General features: G+C 39.2%; 1 protein-coding gene across 1 annotated transcript in view; it reads left to right on the top strand.

The window, feature by feature from the left end:
• RIPOR3 (RIPOR family member 3) overlaps window positions 1-20,587 on the top strand; it is a 76,344-nt gene extending 55,757 nt beyond the window's left edge. Inside the window, exons 8-15 of the mRNA XM_075176472.1 lie at window positions 594-732; window positions 1,167-1,302; window positions 7,974-8,135; window positions 11,147-11,305; window positions 11,696-11,898; window positions 14,150-14,233; window positions 14,642-14,732; window positions 19,418-20,587. Of these exons, the coding sequence (XP_075032573.1) occupies window positions 594-732; window positions 1,167-1,302; window positions 7,974-8,135; window positions 11,147-11,305; window positions 11,696-11,898; window positions 14,150-14,233; window positions 14,642-14,732; window positions 19,418-19,518 (1,075 nt within the window). The 3' untranslated portion in view covers window positions 19,519-20,587. The remainder of the gene's footprint in view (window positions 1-593; window positions 733-1,166; window positions 1,303-7,973; window positions 8,136-11,146; window positions 11,306-11,695; window positions 11,899-14,149; window positions 14,234-14,641; window positions 14,733-19,417) is intronic.
• The last annotated feature ends 720 nt before the right edge of the window (window positions 20,588-21,307 follow it).

Genomic DNA, 21,307 nt, shown 5'->3' with positions numbered 1-21,307 from the left:
AAAACTGTGCGGCAACCGCTGACCATACCTGTCATGGCCGCCGCACAGCATTCAGATGCACGGGGAGGGGGGGAAAGGGCTATTTTGTCACCACCGCCGCCTCTCTGCTCTGTCTCCGCCCCTCCACTTACTAGTGTCAGTGAGTGGAGGGGAGGAGACGGAGCAGAGAGGCGGCGGTGGTGAGACAAGGTAAGGAGAGGAGGGCGGCGATTTTTGCGGGGAGGGGGGGGCGGCGATTTTTGCGGGGGGGGGGGGTGCCGCTTTTTTAAAAATGCCTAGGGCGCCGCAGACCCTAGCACCGGCCCTGGCTTTATGTCATTGTTATGTTGGAAGTGTGGCACTTTTGTGGCTATTATGTCACAGCCAAGTGCCACACTCCCAGCTCCAGGAGGAGAGGATGTCACCTTCACCTCGCGTCTGACTGGGTTACCTAGTCTAGGTAGGCAGCAGGCTTAACACAAGAGGGGGTAGAGGAACACTGCTTCTAACGCGTGGTATTAAGAAAAACTCTGCACTGATAGTATGGGAATCTAAACAGAGGAATGATTTCTTGAGAGTGGCGTTTTAGTGCTCGTTGTATTATTTGTTTTCAGTAACAATACCTTCAAGGAGGAATCCGAACAGACATTCAGCTGTAATAGTGAATCTGAGCGGGATGGTTGGAGCACTGGACACGAGGACCTGGACACACTTCTGTCTGTCCATTTGGAAATCTGTAAAGCACTGTTGAAGGTAAGAGACAGCCCTATGTTAACAATAAAACAATGCAGAGTTGTCGCAATATAAGCATCAAGAGATGGGTTTGATTTCCGAGGTACTGGATACACTGGGGGGGGGGGGGGTAGAAGCATTTAGAAGTCAATATAAGGTGAAATGTAGAAGGCTATTTTCTAGATCAGATCTAATTATACTGTGCATTGAACACAATGGGGGTGATGTAGGTTGGGATATACGCCACTTTGCATAGCATATCTTGTGTGAAATTGCTCTGTGCATGCCAGGAAAGTGGTTGCAGGTGCCAATACTTGATGATGCTTAAGCAGTGGTAATTTTGAATTGAAGAAAAGCATGTTGGCTGTACGTTATTTAATATAAGCCCATAGTGTAGAAGGTATAAATGACTTTATTAATCAGAAGTATATTTGACTGGAATTTTTATGTTCTAGAAACTGACGTCGCCGAACACAGCCAGGATTATACAGAATCACCTTTTGGAGGAATTGTCCTGGCAAAGAGAGGTTCTCGAGGATTTGTCCATTCTTTATAACCAGAAGGCAGAAGAGAATGTCTCCATTGAGGACAGTATGTATTATCTTGATTCAATCAGCTCATATTGTGATATGGAATTCTACATATGGCTGGGCACATCTGAAGGGGCGTAATGTTATTACAATATAATGTATGCTTGTAGAGCTCGTTAGTTAAAATGTGCGTGAAAGCTGCTATAATTGCATGGTGAACACACGTCCGTGTTCTAGCATTTGGTCAAATCAACACTGCCTTTGTTACTTATTAATGGTTTCATTTTTTATTTTACTGTTGATCTGCCCACTATTCACACTGTCACATTCTTCTGTTGGGGACTTGTTGTAATCATATAATCTTTCAGTAAAATGAAATATTCTAATACTTCTCCCGAGTTTTCCCTTCACTAGTTTCAGTCTGTGTCGCTTAGCTCTAGGATCTTGGCTTACTCTGGAAAATAAAACCCTTTGCGTACTTAAATGTTATGACCCTCTTCTCTATTTATACATATTAAGATCCAGAAATCTTCCACGGGTTGTTTCTGTGCCTTTCGCCTACATCTCTTTTTTTTCGAAATGCAATGATTATATTCCAGAAACGTCAAAAAAGTGATACAGTTAACGGCAACATTGTGATTGTGTAATTTTAGAGGGCATTGTTACTTTGGATTTCTTTTATATTTCTATGTGGAAAGGGAAAAAAATGAAAGAAATAGTTGGGGGCTAATTCGGAACGGCTGATGGTAAGAGGGAGGGATAAGTCAAACTTAAAAAAAAAAAACCAGCAGATAAAAAGAATAAATGAGAGAAAATTGAAAAATGAACAACAGGTAAGGAGGGGAATCGGAGGAGGTAGGGTGAGTTGAGGAGAGCGTGAATAAAATCATATATTTTTATGATGAACATGGGAGGTGTGGTTGAGTGGAACAGTTACCATAGGTTCAAAGTCTTGTGGAATTTGGATGGGGTATATCTTGCAGGCTGGTAATATATTTCACTGAGAAAACATACAATACCGTGGTTTGGCGCCTCCTGGTTTGAGGAGATTTTATTTTTAATTTGTTTTTTAGGCAATCTGATATTTGGCAACATTACATATATGTATAATCATTTTGTCAGTTGCTTTATAAATGTGATTCATGGGTTTATTGATAGACCATACTATTCGGTCTTTCTGAATACACTCATGTGACATTGTTTGTGATAACGAGTATACCAAAAATCTCGCTATTATTGGGCAAGTCCAGCAGATGTGGAAAAGGGAACCAACAATCCTGCATTTGCTCTAGCATTGGCTAGATGTTGTGTAGATGTTTAGGCCAGGGAACTAGATACCGCTAACTATACATTTTGAAAGCATTCTCTCATGTGCACTTAGTCCGGAGGTGTGCCTATGTCATGTTCCTGCTGGTCTTGTGCAGTTCCCGGTATGATAGAGAAATGAAATCAACCTTCTCTGGTTAGGTGAAAAAATGCATGCCTTTTCAGATTTGAATAGCATGCAGGATGGTTCCTTTTGAATTTCAGGAAATAAAGTCAGAGAAAAATCGGCCAACATATGTAAGAACCTATTATTTCCGCGTTAGTCCAGGGTTGAAAGATTTCCCTCTGAGTGTCTGCTCAAATAGTGTTTGGTTCCAAGTCAGCTAACTTTTAACATTCCCCTCTGACACTGGACAAATTGCAGTGTAATACTTTTGAAATAGGCTAGGCCAAATTCTCCACTTGTTGGTTGAGCCAAAATAGCTCCTAGTGTGAGCTTTCAACCACCAAATGCACTCATTACAGGTACTCTGTACAACCCAATCCAGGGACCTGAAGGTGCTGTGGTACATTCATCTTAATTGCTTTCTTTCTACCTAAACACAAGATATAGAGTTGAAGTGCAATAGCTTATTTGTATTTTCAGGGAGGTAAAACAGAAGCACCTCCAATGAAGGATTACTAATCTTGTAAATCAACAGGGCCCCAAAGTCGGTCAGCTCCCTAAAAAGTTTTGGCATAGCTGTTCTGAGTTTAGCTAATGTTAAGCACTGCTTGTATAGATGGAGGTGCCTAGATGTATTTATTTAGTTATATGTCGGCTTAAAGTAGGATAGAAGATAATTGAGGCTATCTGATCTTATTTCCATATTAATCCTAAGTAAGTGAGAACTTATAGGGGATACTTATAAAAAGTAAAGTGTCTGCTCTCTACAGCCTGCTTAGCCAAGATATTCCAGGGTTTGTATGTCTATTCATGGGTCACTTTTGGTTCATAAAAAGTCTACTACTCTTTAGTTAGATGTGTGAATCTTTTAGTTTTAAGAGTATACAAACTTAACAGACTTGTAATAGTTATTAGATGTTGGGTACTTTTTATACTACACTGACTGATGTAAACAAACTTGTGCGGTATTGTTATGGTTATCTAATTAATATTAAAAAGAAAATTTGTTACTGGTACCTACATGTAACCACAAATTCTGGGTTGGCAGGGCCTCCTCGTTTTAAGGAATTTAAGAAATAATACAAATGTCTGTTTCAGATTTACACACGCTTTAAGTCAGTCCCTGCTGCTTTTATTAATAGTGGGTTATATTATAAATTTGATTAACATTCTACAAGGTAATCAAATTGAACATATTGTGCTATTGCTAGTTGAAAATTTAGTGATCTGTCACCACAGACATAGCACATTACAGTTTTTGTATAATATATTAATGTCAAATGTATTATATTATTCATTTGAAACTGCAAGCAAGTACTGAGTTAGTGGTACATATTAACCCTATATTTCTAACTTTATGGTGGTAATACATATTTAGTTCACATCTAAGTCCTGGGGTATTAATTTAACTCTACAAGTACCATGTCCATTGTGACTAACTTGCTCCAAAAAGATAGCGGCAACCTTAGTTTGGCAGTATTGACTAACAGGTAAAACAGTACTGTCTGTATCCAAATAGTTGCACTGGTTGGGCTGGGTTGCAAACTGGTAACATGTCAGACATCACTTTTGCTTTGTCCACCTTTTATCTGCCACTGAAGGCCTTGTGGGGGCCAGGTGAGGACAGAGGAAATAAGATAATAGTGTAAGTTCAGGTGTGTCACAATGCCCTGTTGGGGCGAGCCCCACCGATAGTAAAATTGAAAGCCTTCTCTTAGGGTGTTTATGTGATATCCTGGATTTTTACATATAGGCCGCTTTGTGGTAATAGATTCCACTTGGGTGGGTATTAGGGATCATACTCTGTGGCCTCAATAATTTGGATAGCAAGATTAAGATGTACAGTTTTGAGTATGCAGCTCAAGGTGAAATATGTGTGGGGGAGAGATGTGCTTTGTCTCTGGGATCTGTTTGAGTGAGCCACACGATTAGTTAATTTTCTTCACTGGAATCCAAGTTGGCCACAAATAGTATAAGTGGAAAACCCCAACTGTATTTAATTTCTTGTTCATGCAGAGTAATTTCTATCATATCTCTCCTTTTCACTGTGGTTGATGACTTGATAAATTAGCAGTTTGACATTGTAAAAAAAAAAAATATGTTGTAGATTTTCGTTCATATTGTAGCTCAGGAGACTGATTACATCTCATAGAGGTTCCAATTCCTTCAGTTTTGGGCCCTATGGGCTTGTGCATGTAAAGAATCTCCATTAGCTTGGCCAGGTTAGCAACGGTATTGCTTTAGGTCATCCGCAAGTATCAGTACAGGTATACTTCTAAATGTAAATGTTATTGTGGCTCACCCACGTCACAGTGCTGACAGCTCCCAAGAAAGAACCACTTTTCTGTGGTAGCTATCAGAGACATACCGTGTCTGGGCAAGCCGCTTAGTCCTGAGATACAAGCTGAAATCAAAGTATTGGAAAAGAATAGTGATGGCCGAAGCCAAAGTCAAGGGATTGAATAAGGTAGAATAGTGGGGAACGAAGCAGAGGTAGAAAAACAAGTCATCTTCAAAGCACAAGCAGAGAAATCCAAGATAAAACTTTGCTCCTGCAAAGGTTTGATAGAACGGAGGGACTTTAATAAAAGTTCTGATTGACTGGAACGGTTCACAGAAGAGCTGATTGCAGAGTAGGGGAAGCTGTGCAATAGTCTAAGTGAAATGACTAGCTAGATTGCTGTTCTGATTAAAGGAACTGAGAAGGTGTTTGTAACTGTTATTGTGAATTGTTTTCAGACAGCTGTCATCTGGAGCTAGTGTTTACATGGTTTTGTTTCAGTTGAATGTAATTTTAAAAAAGTTGATTACAAACCCACAATCTTGAGCCAAAAAACAAGTCTATGTGGATGCAGCCTTATAGTTTTATGTTTTTGTTTTTTTTTATAGTATACACACTATATTTAGAAGTATTGCAGTTTAGAGCAGTTATGAACACACACTATTGGCTGTGTTCATAATTTCCGTTTCAGTCGACCCCTTTTTTCACATAGCTGGCAATGGGTTGGTAGTGTCAAATCAAGGGAATTAACTGTTCCCAAACTGTTACAGACCCCTTTCACAATGGTTTCCAGTTCTGGTGTAATAATGAAAGACTTACTACATTTAGTAATTATTTTCATAAATTAAAGAGCAAGTAAATCAACAATTTCACATAATACCTATGCAAAGTTGTGTATTAATGAGATGAATTACATACATGAAATGACAGACATGTTTATTACAGGAACTCATGTCTGCAGAATCAGCTTTCTGAGCTGTATGAGATCCTATCAAGAACATACAGATGTAGGAATGGCTTTAGCCCTCTGTAGTGGAGAGGTAACAAAGCTGCAGTGGAAAGCCAGCATAATCATGAAATATAGAGAATAATGGGAGCTGGAGTTCTCCCTTAGACTTCCTCCTATGAAGGATATCTTGTGGGATCCAAGTTTTTGTAGCTTAGAGGAATACTTGGGAGTAATATTAATAAGGAGTGTCTGAACAAGTTATAAGACTTTAAGTAAGGTATTCATATTAATGATATTGATCTTCCCCAGCCAAGAGAAGCCATGGGAGCTCGGTACAGCAACAAATTTAGCACAATTTATCTTAAAATTAGATAGCAGGCTAAATTTCTGAAATACTGACATCTGATTTGGGAGAGCGATATTATCAGGAATTGATGCTTACCAGAGTACTAGAGTTGATGCGGGCACTCCAAACAATGGGGTGCAATTGAGAGTTACACATTAGGAATCTGCTACAATATCTTCCCAAGGCTTTCTAAGCTACCACACGTATTCCAACCCACATCCAGTCCCACGCTCCACTGTTGGACCAGGCTAAGAATGCTGATGTTTGAGTTAGAAGAGGGACATTTCAGTGAATCCGAATCTTGATCCAGGATTACACCCCGAGGCATTTAGATCCTAGTCTGCTTTGATCAGGAGGGCCAGCTGTTAGGGTGTGTGTCTTTACAGGAGAGACTGAATCTCCCCCACATCTGAGTTCTGACTATATCTCTAAGTCAAACACTATCTTCTAAACATGGTTATTTTAAAGGCAGTGAGAACTTCTCTGAGGATCTGCAGCCCCCAAGAACCTAAACACACCATCTCCACTAGTATTGGGAGAGGAATCTAGATAGGTAAGAAACTGACCATATCTACCAAAAGATTTTCCAATTCACCCAGGCCAGCTCCTCCTGTCTTTCTCTAATAGACACACAGTTAAAAGTGCTCTCAAGATTGTACAATTGCCCATCCCAACTGTCCAAGATGTACTCTGGTGTCTCAGGTCTCTGTTGAAGGTGCAGTTCGGATGTGGGCACACCACTCCATTTCTGGTGGAATTGTCCTACAACACGCTGCAACAAACCTAGGATGCCGTGTTCCTCTGGGACTGAGCTTCTGGCTTCTTATTCGCCTGGATATGGCGATATCACAATACAAGAAATCGCTACTGAGACAACGAAATAATTCTTCAAGAGCCCCCCACCCCACCCCAAATACACCGTGACGGAGTGGCTAACCAGTGTAGACATCTGTATGACAGTGGACAAAATCTCCATGTTTTGGCTAGATCACTTTGCAGCCTTCATCATCATCATTTCATTTATATAGCGCCACTAATTCCGCAGCGCTGTACAGAAAACGCACTCACATCAGTCCCTGCCCCAATGGAGCTTACAGTCAAAATTCCTTAACACACACACACAGACAATCTAAGGTCAATTTGATAGCAGCCAGTTAAACTACTTGTATGTTTCTGGATTGTGGAGGGAGGAAACCAACACAAATACGGGGAGAACATACAAACTCCTCACATATAAGGCCATGGTCAGGAATCACACTCATGATCCCAGTGCTGTAAGGCAGAAGTGATAACCACTAAGCCACCGTGCTGCCCTAAGCCTTCACACCATTCGAGAATACCGCTGGCTATTAGAGTGCTTGTCCTGGTGTTTCCTAAAAGGTTGGGAGCATTTATTCATTCATTCATTAATACCATCTTTCTTTCTGCATTTTTTAATTAATTTCCACTTCAAAGTTCCATATATATCTGTAGATTATACTTTTCTTGTCAATATTGACTACTGTATATTTTGTATGTCATTTTTTGTATAATCCTTCAATAAATACAGATTAAACATCCTGTGATATGTATTTTGGTGTTTAAGGGTCATTTGACACATTCAATTTCTTGTATTTGCATAAACATCTGGCAGTAATCCAGGATCGCATGTTGACATAAAAAAAAATACATTTGTGTCTTGTCAATAGAAAAGTTACCTTGTCTCTCATGCCATCTGTCTTCAGTTTTCCCAAAGACTAAGAAGATCAGACATTTCCTGAAGCTCTGGGAGAACTGTATCAAGCCTAAATGTGTCTGGTTTTGCTCAACTGAAATTTTCCTCAATCGACTCAAGAAAATGTTTGTGCCAAAAATCAAGGGAAAGTATCCAGGGCAGCTGGAATTAGGTAAGATATGTCCCCACCATGTACTGTCCATTGTTGATTCTCTATTAACATGCTCCTTTCTTGATATGTATAGATCTTTTATATAATTCAACCAACTAAAAGAGGACTCTTGTTCTGTTGTAAGCTACACCTGTCTTATAGAACCTACTGTAGAAGTGGTGGTTTAGTCATTTTGCTATTAGTGTAGATACGATGTTCTGTACACCTGTGAGACATGGGGGTAGATTTACTAAAACTTCTAAAAAGGAAGAGTGGAGTTGTTGCTCATAGCAACTAATCAGATTTTAGTACATTATAAGAAATAATAGCTAGAACCTTAAGTGTATTTTTCTCTGTTAAAATTTCTAGCTGACGACTATTAAGGCTGGAATCTGATGGATGCTTTTGAATGCAGTGTTTTTTTGTTTTTTTTCAGTGTTCATTTGAAAGTAGTGTCAGTGTGTGGTGCACAACCTGGCTGGTTCTGTGAGTCCTTCCACAGACACCCATTAAGGGCAAACGCCACATGCGTTTTGTTTTGTTTTTTACTATTGTTTACTGTCTTCTACAAGATGTTATAAAACACCACAGAAATATGATGCATCAAAGGAATACAAAGAATTCCTTATGAAGTATAAAAGGAGAATACATTTTTACCTAAAAAAAATAAATAAAATGAAATTCGAGGGGATATTGATGGAGTCTGCAGACACACGACTAGTGGAAATATCCACATGCCTGTATGTGAAAGAACATGAGCTTCCTTGCAGGGGAAGTAACATGTTCTACAGCCATCCATCCGAGATCGCATTACAGGTACTGTGTATGTACCTGTCTCCATGTATTTCACAGACACAGGATATCTGTAGAAATGAATAGTGACTGCCCACACTGAAGGTCTCTGTGCGGGGGATGTTGGTTATGTTCTTCTCATAAAACAGTGCGGAGTCTGCAGGAGTCATCAAGCTATTTATTTTGTCCTCCCCCTACTAGTACTATATATTACTTTTCTGTGTGCCCCATCAGTGTTAAACCAATTAAACTGCAACAGAATCATTGTACTGTGTAGGCTCAGGTCCAGACAGCAGATGATACTGTTTTTCAAATATGTAAATAAAACCCCTATTTCCAGGATTTTGTGAGAGGCAAATGTAGCCCTGGAAAATATGTTTCTACATTAAAAGACAAAATAAATCATATGGGCATGAAAGTTCTCCACAGATGTCTATAAAACACTTCAGACACTGTCTGCAACTCTGCCATTGTACAGTGCTACATTGTATGATGACACTATATAAATAGCTCTTAATGAATGACATGATTGAGGGGGTATGAACAATAATGAACTGATTGATGTGGTAGCTGGCTGGCTTGTCACAGTTCAATGCAAAACTTCCCAGTTTTGGTGGAAAAAGACCAGTAGCCATTTTTAACTACAGAATTAACCTTTTATTAAAACACAATGTAAAAATAACAAAATTAATTTCTTTTGGAGCCTTCAACAAGTCCTTATGTCTTTAAGATGGCTTTCCTCCATATCAATAGCCAGTATTTTATATGCAGTAGGAAACATTTGTTTACGTATGTATTACACGCGCAGTATACAGATCATAAATTTCAACCACCCCAACAAATACACTTGTTATATATAAGAAAGAACATCTTATACTGTAAACAATTGCCTTTTGGTACTACAGCAAGTAGCTTAATAGAAATGTACATTAATGTATACCAATACTTTTAAGGTACAACATTTCCATTCGTTACAATAATAAATAAAGTGTAAACATTTTACATTACAAATCAATCCAGATAATAGGGGATTATTAATTTATTAATGGAGTGGAGGTGTTGTCCATAACAAACAATCATATTCTAGCTATCATTTATCAAATACATTCTAGAAAATGACAGCTAGAATCTTTTCCTTTTTTAGAATGAATGATACATTTACCTGTTAGTGATAGAGGATAGAGGCATATAGACAACACTCCTCAAAAATTACCTTTTAGAATTGAACAATTTGTAACCAAAGTACATTTTATCTGCAGTGATACATTATAAAAAAATCAGATCATTCACATAATTTGTCAATTTGGCTAAGTCAATACACAATGTAGTCTAACAAGTATCAGTCATATATGTATTTAGGAGAACAAGGTGTGGGGCACAGTGGTAAAAGCAGTGTGCTCCCTTTCAGGGATTCATCTTTCTGATTTGACAAATAACGGTGTCTCGAAGAATAAAGATATCTGTTATGTTGTGTCTCCTAGTGTAAATTGTAAGGATATTAAGTTACTCAGAAGTTGTGGCTATATAAAGGTATGATGTCGTAAGTAGAGTGATTTTATACAGAGCAAGGAAATCCAAGAGAATTTTGAATATTGATAATTTATAGTAGGTATGTGTTATCCACTATAATACACAAGGTTCCTGAATGGACGCTGAAGTGATAACCTCAGAACTCATTACTTTACAAGAGTTTATACATTAATAACAGTTGTGTATTTTTACAGTAGGATAACTTGTTTTGGTTATTAAGCCACAATGAACTGTAAGATCTCCCGAGAAGTTATTTTCCATATGGTACTTATGAGATACTTAATAAGTCTATACATTGTAATTGTGAATTAATCTGTGCTACACATTTTGTTATTTAGAGAATTCATGTCAGATTGAATGGAACTACTTCTATTATTATATGATCTAGTACAGAGGCACCCAAACTCTGTCATCAAGAGCTACCAATAGGTCATGTTTCATGATTACTTTAATCATGCACAGGCGAGTTAATTTATTTGTCCGGGCCTGTAATTATCCCATCTGTTTCTACAGACAGAAATCCTGAAAACATGACCTGTTGGTAGCTCTTGATGCCTGGGTTTGAGCACCTCTGATCTAATATATATCAGTAGAAGCAGAGATCCGCTGGGCTAGTTATAGTAGGGCAACTTTTAGCTCTTGCCTGTAGGCTGCTGATGAGCTGGGAGTCTGTATACTGGTAACCTGTCTTACCACCCGGTTTTCTTCAGTTTTCAGAAGAGCACTGGAGCAGATATTTGGGTTTGGAGGGATAATGGCATTGAACGAGATTCCGGAGAATACAGTCACCATCTTCTTATTTTACGGCTATCTGCGAAGATACCACGTGGTGGACCTAGAGAAACACTTTGCAGCTCTTACGAGAGAAGGTACATGATTTCATATCATAGGACATAGTCACCAGATGAGAGCACGGCCTCTGTTAGACACTGGTAGTGTGTGAAAGATGGAATGATTCCATTAGCCAACACAAACAGGTTTGTAGCAGGTGAAGGGTCCAATCGTTGTAGTCATTTTACATCAACAAATGTGTCTGAAAGGGATTATGGTTTCACTCCGTTTGCAAATACTGGTTATGAAAACCACTGCTGCAGAACAGCTACATGTCACTCTACAGCAAGCGTCATTCAAAAAAAAAAAAAATGTTTTATATGTAAAACAAAGCACATTGAGCAACTAGAGAACACGAATATTGATCAAATAAAACAGGTGCGTTTCAACTGCCAAGTATGGAAACTTCTGTTTCTTTCCCTACTCAGTCACTCTCATTGGCGATCTACAACTTCCTGGGCGTCTTAAGAAAATTAAGAAGCTCAAAGCAAAGCAAATCACACGGCTCCAGCCCCTGCCACAATTTCTGAGACTTGTGGCCACTTTCCAGATAGACGAGAACTTGAAGTTGTGCAAAGTGGCTACAAACTTCCTCTGCAGAGCGTCGGCAAACAAACACTTCAAGCAGAAGGTAAAAACCATGACCTGACATAGATCACTGTAGCTGACAATTGTGCTTCTGAACCATTCACATTTTTATCATTATCATTCTAGCTTGTGTGTGAAGGTTTATAATGATCTATTTAATTCTTCAAAACCAGATAACATTGGAAAGGATGTCCTACAATAAGCTGCAGTTCAAAGTATCTTATATTTTTGTAAATGTTTTTGTTAGGGGCTCATTAATAGAAATAATTACATTTTAACCACATCAGTTTGAAAGAATATTTTGTCTGTTAGATAAGAATTGTAGCATGTAAGAACACAAGATTCTCCAAACTGCAAGAATTTGACGTTCCACACTTGGCCTTAAGTGCTCCCAAAACATACCACTCAGCAGAATGGATTGTCCATCTTCATCTCAGCTCTATTCATAGATGACAAAATCAGCAAACACAGTGCATAATGGCTAAGCAAAAATAGAACATGATGATTCCACAGTTGAGCTCTATATGTGTGATTTTGCTCTACTCTAATTTTAGTGGATTTAAAGGTGTTGGTTGTAATTACCTCATGTCCACTAGATGGCGGCACAGTTAGGCTCTCTGGAGATAACATTATTATATTAATCTTTGCCTTTTGGTGAACTAGCTAACCCCGAATCGGACTATTTGTTCTGCTTAAAATTGTATGCAGGAGCATTGTTCTGTTGAGAGCTGTAGTGGTTGTGGACATTAAAGAGTTGCAATTAGTCTACAGCCTAGTTTCCCTCAACAGCCACATAAATATGCAAAGTTCCAAATTGGGACCCCTATAAAATGATCTCCTGTAAGAATCTGCATTATATAAGAAGCTTTCTTTGCCCTCATCTGTATTTTTTTCCCTAATGTGTCTTATTTACATTCTGTATTTCTCTTGTGACATATTCATATCACACTTGAAGTCTGCAATTTCCCCAATTCATATACCAGCCCCTCTAATTTTTTTAAAAAAAGAAAAGTCTCCCATATAAAGTACCCCCAATAATGCAGCTGAATCCTTCCATTACTAAACTAAATTCCTGCTCCCTCCTTCGCCTTAAATTTTACGGTCATACACCATGGGTCACAGCTCACCTGTCATGTGCCATATACATTAATGTAATGAACGGGCTCCTTATCAATACACTATTCCGATGTTTGTAGCTGATGGAGGAAGTAGTGTATTAAGAAGTAGACTGGGGGACCAGTGTTTTGCTCTTTTGAGGGTGAAATGAGCAATTGTAACCCCTATCCTCCTATCTGTAAGTGTATGCTATACACAGCCTCTAAGTGTAAACAGCACTGACCTGTACTGCAGCTCTGGCTCTCTTCATTGAACTGGCCACACACTGTCCTAGAACTACAGCCACCCTGCTCTGCCATGACCTCAAAACGGCCATTGGGTAGAAACTAAAAACAAAACTTGTCTTTTAGTACTATTCAAAGCTAATGCTGTTAGAACAAACTTTTACAGTGTGCCCCTCCCCAACAAAAAAAGAAGATGGTGAGAGCTTTAGGAAAGATAAGGGTTATATATACTCGACAATTCTTATTTTGCACATTTATTCTCCTTCCTGGCGATTGGTGAAGAATTCCATTTTCAGAAGTGGCAGCATAACATCACTGGGCAGGAGGCAGTAAGAACACAATGTACTACAGTTTTTGAGGGGTTTGTGAACTAATCTGCTAATTATTAGACCAGAATGTGAAATAGTGCTTTGTATATGAGGATCTGGATAGTACGTGTATGGTGCGGTTTAATTTCTTTATGTACAGGTTATCAGAAGGATTACAAGAAGTAATGCTGGTTACTGTGTAGCAGACATGGGCATATCATTCTCCCGTCTCACTGTAATCTTTGGTCTCCAATTATTTGACTAGACACTGGTGCTCAGTAGGCAGGTCGCATCTGTTTGAAAAACGAGCCCTGATGGGTTAAGTATAGACTAAGCAAGGCAGAAATCCCATGGGCCCAGCCTGGGAATGTTTATATGCAGAGCATGATAACCTCTAATTGTACTGGAGACTAGGAGGGTACATTTAGGCAGAATTTGGAGGAAATTGGTTGCAGCCAATCATTGAACATTTACAGCCCTATAAGGGAGGGCATCTAGATTTAGCTCCTAAACCCTAAGCTTTAGAAAGCTGTTCCCTAGCTAAGCACCCTGGGGCAGATATGGTTTCTGTATGGTTATTGTGGACATAAAGGTATCAGTGTGATGGGTTGGGGCCTGGTTTTGATGAATTGTCTCCTCCCAACAGGCAGTGCTGTATTACACGGAGCTCTTGTCTGACAGTGATGTGAAACTGCAGAGATCAGCGTGCCTGGCCCTGAAACATCTAAAAGTAAGTGTCCATCCAGAGCATTACTGTCTAAAGCTTGTGGGTACCATATATATGACAGGGAATGTATACTGTACAAACTTCAGTCATGTAGAATTTAAGGCTCATCCACACAATAGAGTTGTACATCATTATTTCATACATTTTACCAATAAGAAATCATAATGATAAACTGAAGAAAAGCGAGACTAAATTAGTTGGACAGATTACATTTGCGAGACACGGTTGTGGCGAGTGGTATTAAAATGTACAACATAGACTATGGCTCTCTCCCTCACTGACCTCAGTATGACACAATATTTTTTGGAGATTTTATGGTCTTTATCCCCAATGTATAGTTCTATCATATGGGTGAAGAGAATATAAATACTGCACATTGAACTTTACTTTTTTTTTTAAATCTATTCACAGGGCACAGCCACCATTGACCAGATTGCATGTTTGTGCCAATCAGAAGTGGAGGAAGTGAGAAACACAGCCAGAGAAACCATTGTATCATTTGGTGAGTAAATCACAAGCTAGGTAATGAACAGTTTTGATGTAAACACTGTAAAGCTTGTTTTGATAAACGAAGGTGAATAAGGAAGGAGAAGCTTCCTCCTAATAGAAGACATGGCTTAAAAGTCACTTCCACTTCCCAGCAAAAGCATTATTATTGATTTGTAATGTTCTGAACTGGTCGTATGCGGCTGCCGCAGGACAGGATTAATTTCCAATTTGGCGCAAGTACAGTCAGAAGAGCACAGATGCTTATAGGGGTCATCTCAGCTCCTCTTCAGACAGCATTTAGGAACATGTCCAACAATCACATTGATTTCAAAAGTATTGTTATTGGACATTGACAGGTTTCAGGCCTCAAAGACTGCAACATCAGGCCAATTGCTTGATATTACTACAGGTTGCATCGCGTATGGTCACCACTGCACAAAGTCCACAGGGCAGAGCCAATAGAATAGAGAGAGCATTGCTCGGTGTGAAATGCTTACATATTTTGCACTAAGGTATGTGAAGGGAATGACTTGTGGGCCTAAAGCATTATTGAAAATCTTTTGTCAAAAGTAATGTTTCCTCCAGTGAGGTGAGAACCTTGTTTCATGTAGCACAGTACTAGGGGTGACAGATACTTGGTTCTTGCCTCTTTTTCTGGCACCTATCTCCACTCTCCCCTTCTTCTTCATGTACACTGATCATTGGAAGCTTTGCAATCCCCGACTGCAGGGAGAAGCGCAAGGTGATGAGACTTCTGCTCACCTTTCTGCAATCACAGTAGCATGCTTAGGGACAGGAAAAGCCGAGAAAGTATATTCTTCTCCTACCCCTACTCCTCATACTATCTCAGTCACTGTAAGTGTGGGTGTTCGTAAAAGTAATGGAAAGCCCCCATGTTGTTTTTGTTGGTTGGATTTTGAGAGAAAACAGACACTACAGAATATCTGACCACTTATGTACATGCTATTGTCTGTGATTTGAGGACCACCAGAATTGCCTGTAAATTCTCAAACAGACACACAAACTGCAGCCACAGGACAACAGCACATTGGAAGGTCCTGCATCATTTTTATCTAGCTTCTGATTTTCTCAGTATTTCCTCAGTATTGAGGTACTTAAAGTTTTCCCTGTCCAGTACTGATAAAGAATGCATTGGGTAGAGCATGACCTTCATGTAGCCCTGATTCAGAGAAGCTACCCTGGTTGCAATGTCTATTTGGACAGTATAGCTCTAAAGGTCATATATGAAGCACCAAAGGTCTCAGGAGCATAAGTGTACACCGTCCGATAGGTAGAGTTGTGTGGAGCCAAGTACAGATTGGGCACACTTTGCTCTACAATAGGCTTAACCACACAAAAAATGCCATATGTAATGAAGATAATCCTGATATCCCCATATCTATTAATTTAAGGCTTCTTTGAAGAGGTATCTCCTGAAGGCACAGAATAAGTGTGGATCTTGACGTACACTAGTAAGACTATTTGGGTGCAAAAGTGATTTGCAATGCGCATCGTAAATTAGCTCTTCTGAAGGTATAATGACAGATATACGGATAACAATTCAAGGCCTAGATATGCTGTATCCATTGCAATGTGTGTGGCTTTACAGCTCTTCTAGAGCTATGAGAACTGTTCCAGATATTCTCGATTAGTAAAAGCTCAGCACCCAAAATGGAAGGAGTGAATCAGGGTTGGTGGTTTTTATGGATCTGGGAGCAAAGAAATTTTCCCAGGAAAACTGATACTATTGGCAGGTGTTTGCATGACTCACTGCCTCAACACACAGAATGACTATACTGTAGATTGTGGCTTTATTAGAGCGACCATTGGTTTCCAAATCATAGAATCGCTGTGATCTAGCAAGCTTCTCTCGATGGCACAAATCTATTACATAGAGGCTATAGATCATAGTAGCAGAATGCAAACAACTTCTTCAGAAGACTAAAACAGCACAATGCAGCAGGTGAGCCATAGCAGGGAAGCTTACTGACATCAGTATACTTTACCTCAACCTTTTTGTGCCTCCTATTTAAAAGAATTTGTCTGAACTGGAGGATTGGAAATGACTTAATCTTACTAAATTGGGCAGGGCAAACCTCTTGAAGAGGATATCGTTTCCTCGTTTATTGTATCGTCTGCAAACATTGCCACTCCTTTTAACACAAAAAGATGCACAACAAATTAACTACCTATTCCAGTGGTTCCCAAACTGTGCGCCTAGGCTTGGCCAGGGTCAGTGGTAAGCAAGGCGGGGGGACTACTTGGTAATTATTTTGGCTTAGGGGTGCCTTGTAAAATTTTTGGAGACCCTAAGGATGCCTTGAACTTAAAAAGATTGGAATCCACTGACCTATTCCGCAAATTTATATGGAAAAAGCGTCCTAGGATTAGCCTTATTAAACTCCAACAACCTAAAACAAGTGGGGGTATAGATTTCCCTGACATCGTTCAATACAGCCATGCAGCAGCTCACCTGCGCTATCTGAAGAATTGGCTGGTGGATCAGAGTACTTACACTAACCTAGTAGTGGAGAAACAATTCTTTCCTGATATTCATATAAAGGCCTTTCTTCATTTGCATGACCAGGAATTTCTTTCCCATATTCTTGAAAATCCCCTTGTCCTTTCTGATAGGAAAATTTGGCTTATATTACTGACACAAACTTCACCTTAACCCTTATAAATCTATACACTTACCATTTGTTAAAAACCCTGAATTCCAATTTCTTTATCCAAGCCCAACATTACGCCCGAGAGCGGATATCCCTTTTTACAGCAGTCGACTGGGATAACCCCCTTGACACTTTATTACTAGCTACCCCCTTCAAACAAGGTGCAATATCCTCTAATTATGCCTGAGAACCATTATAGATTACACTAAAATTAATTCGGGTCTGAGTGGGTGGTTACACCATTTCCCTCGATTAACAGAACAGATGTTGTTGAGGAAATTGGCTCCCTAAATTAAACTCTTTCCAGCCTCCGTGTATGCAGAAATGTTCCTTAACATCTTTCATAGAGGCTATCTCTCACCTCATCGTCGAAATATCATTGGCTTTCAGATTAGGTGCCCCAAATGTGGTGACCCCCAGGCAGATTTCTATAATTGTTTATGGGCTTGTCCTGTAATTAAGGCCTTCTGGAACCGGCTATGGAGATTGGCGATTGCAGATTTAGTAAATTACTCGTCATTCACTCCTGAATGGGCAATCTTGGGCATTCTGCCTACAGACACGCGGACTTCCAAAGGGGTGAGAAGGCTATTTCTGGCAATATCTGCCGCGGCTAGGAAATCTGTTCTCCATATGTGGATTCAGAATTCTCCTCCAACACTCGACTTTTTTAAATGTATTTTCTCCTACGGATGGATTGGCTGGAGGCATCCCTCCAGGAGGGTATATTAACTTGTAAGTTCTTTGAAACCTGGGAAAGTTATATTAACATCCTACCGACCCCGCTTCGAGTTTCTTCCAGACGCTTTGGTTTGAAACTAGAGTATTTCTCCAAGACCCTTCAATCTTCATATTAGAAATTAATATAAGCCTATCTTCTTTTTTGGTTTCTCCGCACCTTGATAATTTTTGTTAGTTATTTGGTATGGGATGGAGAGAATGGGGTTTTCTGTTTGCTCTCGCCCCTGGGGGATATTAAAATTACAATGTCCTGCAAAATGATAAAGTTAACTATGCTAAAAATTGATAACCTATCTATGGTGGGAATATCTGTATTTGAGTCAAGATGTTATCCATGTAGACAAAAACAAGACCCAACATGGACGAGTCTCCCTGACCACGCTCACGAAATATGTAACAATATATACATGTCGATTGATTGTATTTGAAAATGATTGTTAATATAACACAATGATAGCTGTTACATATGAATCTGAACTTCAATAAAAATGTTTACAAAAAAACCCCCAAAAACTGCACCACTTTTTACATAAGAAATGGCCACAAAAAGCTGCACAACCTTGTATGAACTAGATTTGTGGTGCAGATCAGTATGGGACTGCTGTGAGGAAAATTGAAATGAAACAAATTTTGTTTTTCATAAAAATTAATTATACGCAAAAAATACAAGACACAATACAATAAAAAGTAATTAAATTATAGTCCCTTTAAGAAAGAAGGAACCAGGGCTACTGAGGACATTGGAGGCAATGGAATCTATCACTACATACTTGTTACAACTGTGATGGTTGACATTTATGAAAACTAGTCCATGATGTGGTGTTGTGCAAATTGACCAGATATATACACTTTCATTTTCTAACTTGTACTAGAGAAATGACAGCTTGACTCTATTTGGTTACTATGGATATCAAGTTTTCTACGTTGAGTTTGTCCTGTCCTCTTGCATAGAGACAAATAGAGACTTCCTTTTCCTACACTGCACGTTCACAGCACAATACAGGGTTAGGCAACGGTTGCCAGACCTCCCCGTATTGCTACATGTGCAGGCAGGTAAAAAGGGGAATGTTGTGTAGAGAAGCCTCTTCACTGACCAAATCATTGTATTGAGTGCACCTGCAAGGCGTTTTTACCTTCTTTAAGAGTGTGATATAGGTCTGTCAGTTGGAAAGTCTTTTCATAATGCATAAAGTCAAATCTTTAAATACCATCAATATGTATGATTGACTTTGTAACATGGACAAAAAATATTGGTGTCAAAGTTTTAACTAGTAATGTGTTCTAGGTCAAAAAGGTCGACAAGTTTTTGGAAAGACGGACAAGATCTGCCGCGAACTTCAGGAAACGTTGACGTTAGATGGCGAGATAGAGATCACCGTATTCTGAGGACTATGATGGAAGAATGGATACAAATTTAGGACTTTTGTTTATTAACATTCCTGCAAGAAAAGATTGTATAACTTCTACATATTAAAATTAATGACTATCATTAGTACACCAGCAGAGAATAGATTAAATTCCAAATGCAACTCAGTATGCTATTGCTACATCATGTTTAGAGACAGATTAAAGTACAATGAGACTTTAGGCGACATGCTGGTTTGGGACCCCTTCTTAATTAAAATGCATTAGGGTAATATGGGCCGCAAGTGAGAGCCTAGGTTGACTACTGGATGATTTGGCTATGAGCACTACAAATAATTATTATTGATGATACAAGTGCAATACCAGTATAAAGTATGAATCCGTGTACCAGGATCTACAATTCCAGTCTTATGAGGAAAAGATTAAGTCCTGACAACGCCTTTCAACAAGTCACTTAATATTCAGAGCAACTTTATTGCCTTCAGTATGTCTTGGTGAAGTATGAAATTCAGTGCAAGAAGTGATTCATTTATATAGAGGTGTCACAATGTCCGTTTGCTCTGTTTGTAAACATGTTGATCCAAGGGCAGATGGTGCCCAGATCCACTCTGAGACCCTTATGGTCTTCCATAATTTTTGGGGTTCTAGGGAGTACTGTTTTATGTGTATTCTCAATAGAGTAATAAGTTTATCTTCTTGTAGCTTAAAGTGATAAGCAAAGAACAAAATGTAGCTTATGTAGCATAGCGGATTGTCTCTTCTATTGTAGACAGCGCTCTGCTGGAAACGTTTGTTGTAATATATGCAAAACTATCTGCTCTTTACCTCTTGTTATAACAAAGCTTTGAGGAAACAAACCCTGTACATAATGAATGTAGTCATGAGGTGAAATATTGAGCAAGTGAATTAAGGAGGGGTGATGGATATGTCCACCTGCTGGTGTTTGGTAATGAATGCAATTCTGACTGAGAGGGTTAAAAAAAATGTACATTCTATATATTTGTGTATATTAAATTCTGATACATTCCATGTTGTATATTTAACTTGGGTACACAAATCTGAAATAAATAAGTCAGTGTTTTGATGTAAACTGGTGTGAAATTAGTTTTACTATTTAACATTCCACTGTAAACTAGAACCTACTCTCGTTGAATGAAAGCTCCCTTACCACCTAAAATGGTGGACATTTTCATTCACCCCTTGAAAATAGCTGTTCAAAGGAAAAGTTAGCAGGAGGACCAATCAGAAGGCACAATATCTCTTTGGTGTTCCAGCCTTTACCCCTCCCTTTTTCAGCCAGGTTGAAACACTGACAAAGGAGCCCTGGACAATCGGCTGTAAAGTCCCTGTGGCTTGGAAGAGAGGTGGAAGAGAGGTCAGAGAGACTTTAAATGAAAATATGTCAGTATCGAGCTAAGGCTGCCTACTGCCAGCTTTACTGTGAGATGATATTCTTAGAACTCTAGTAAGGTTGTACTACCAAAACTCTCCAGAAGGTGGAAGCATAAGATAAGACAGCACTGATTGTTAAAAAGCTTTACTGTTTACAGGAGAGCAAGTTTAATTTCCAGTTTGCTAGAAAACTTCTGAAATTAGCTTTGTGATTATTTGTCTTAAGTTTTGTTTCTTCTTGCCCAGACGATATTTGCCGACGTATACCCAGGACCCTCCTTGTCAGATGAGTCAGGGAGTGAGCAAATGGTCTTCACTAGAACTCTGCCCTAGAATGGCCTGGAGAGATTCTGAGTGTGTTTCCCAATCGCATAGAACAAGTAAATACTCGCTCTAAGCCCAGGAGTAACTGTAGGAA

Source organism: Mixophyes fleayi, chromosome 6, assembly GCF_038048845.1.
Source record: "Mixophyes fleayi isolate aMixFle1 chromosome 6, aMixFle1.hap1, whole genome shotgun sequence".
In the NCBI taxonomy this organism is placed as follows: domain Eukaryota; kingdom Metazoa; phylum Chordata; class Amphibia; order Anura; family Limnodynastidae; genus Mixophyes; species Mixophyes fleayi.
Note: the sequence above shows the minus strand (reverse complement) of the source record. Positions and strands in the feature narration are given on the sequence as shown.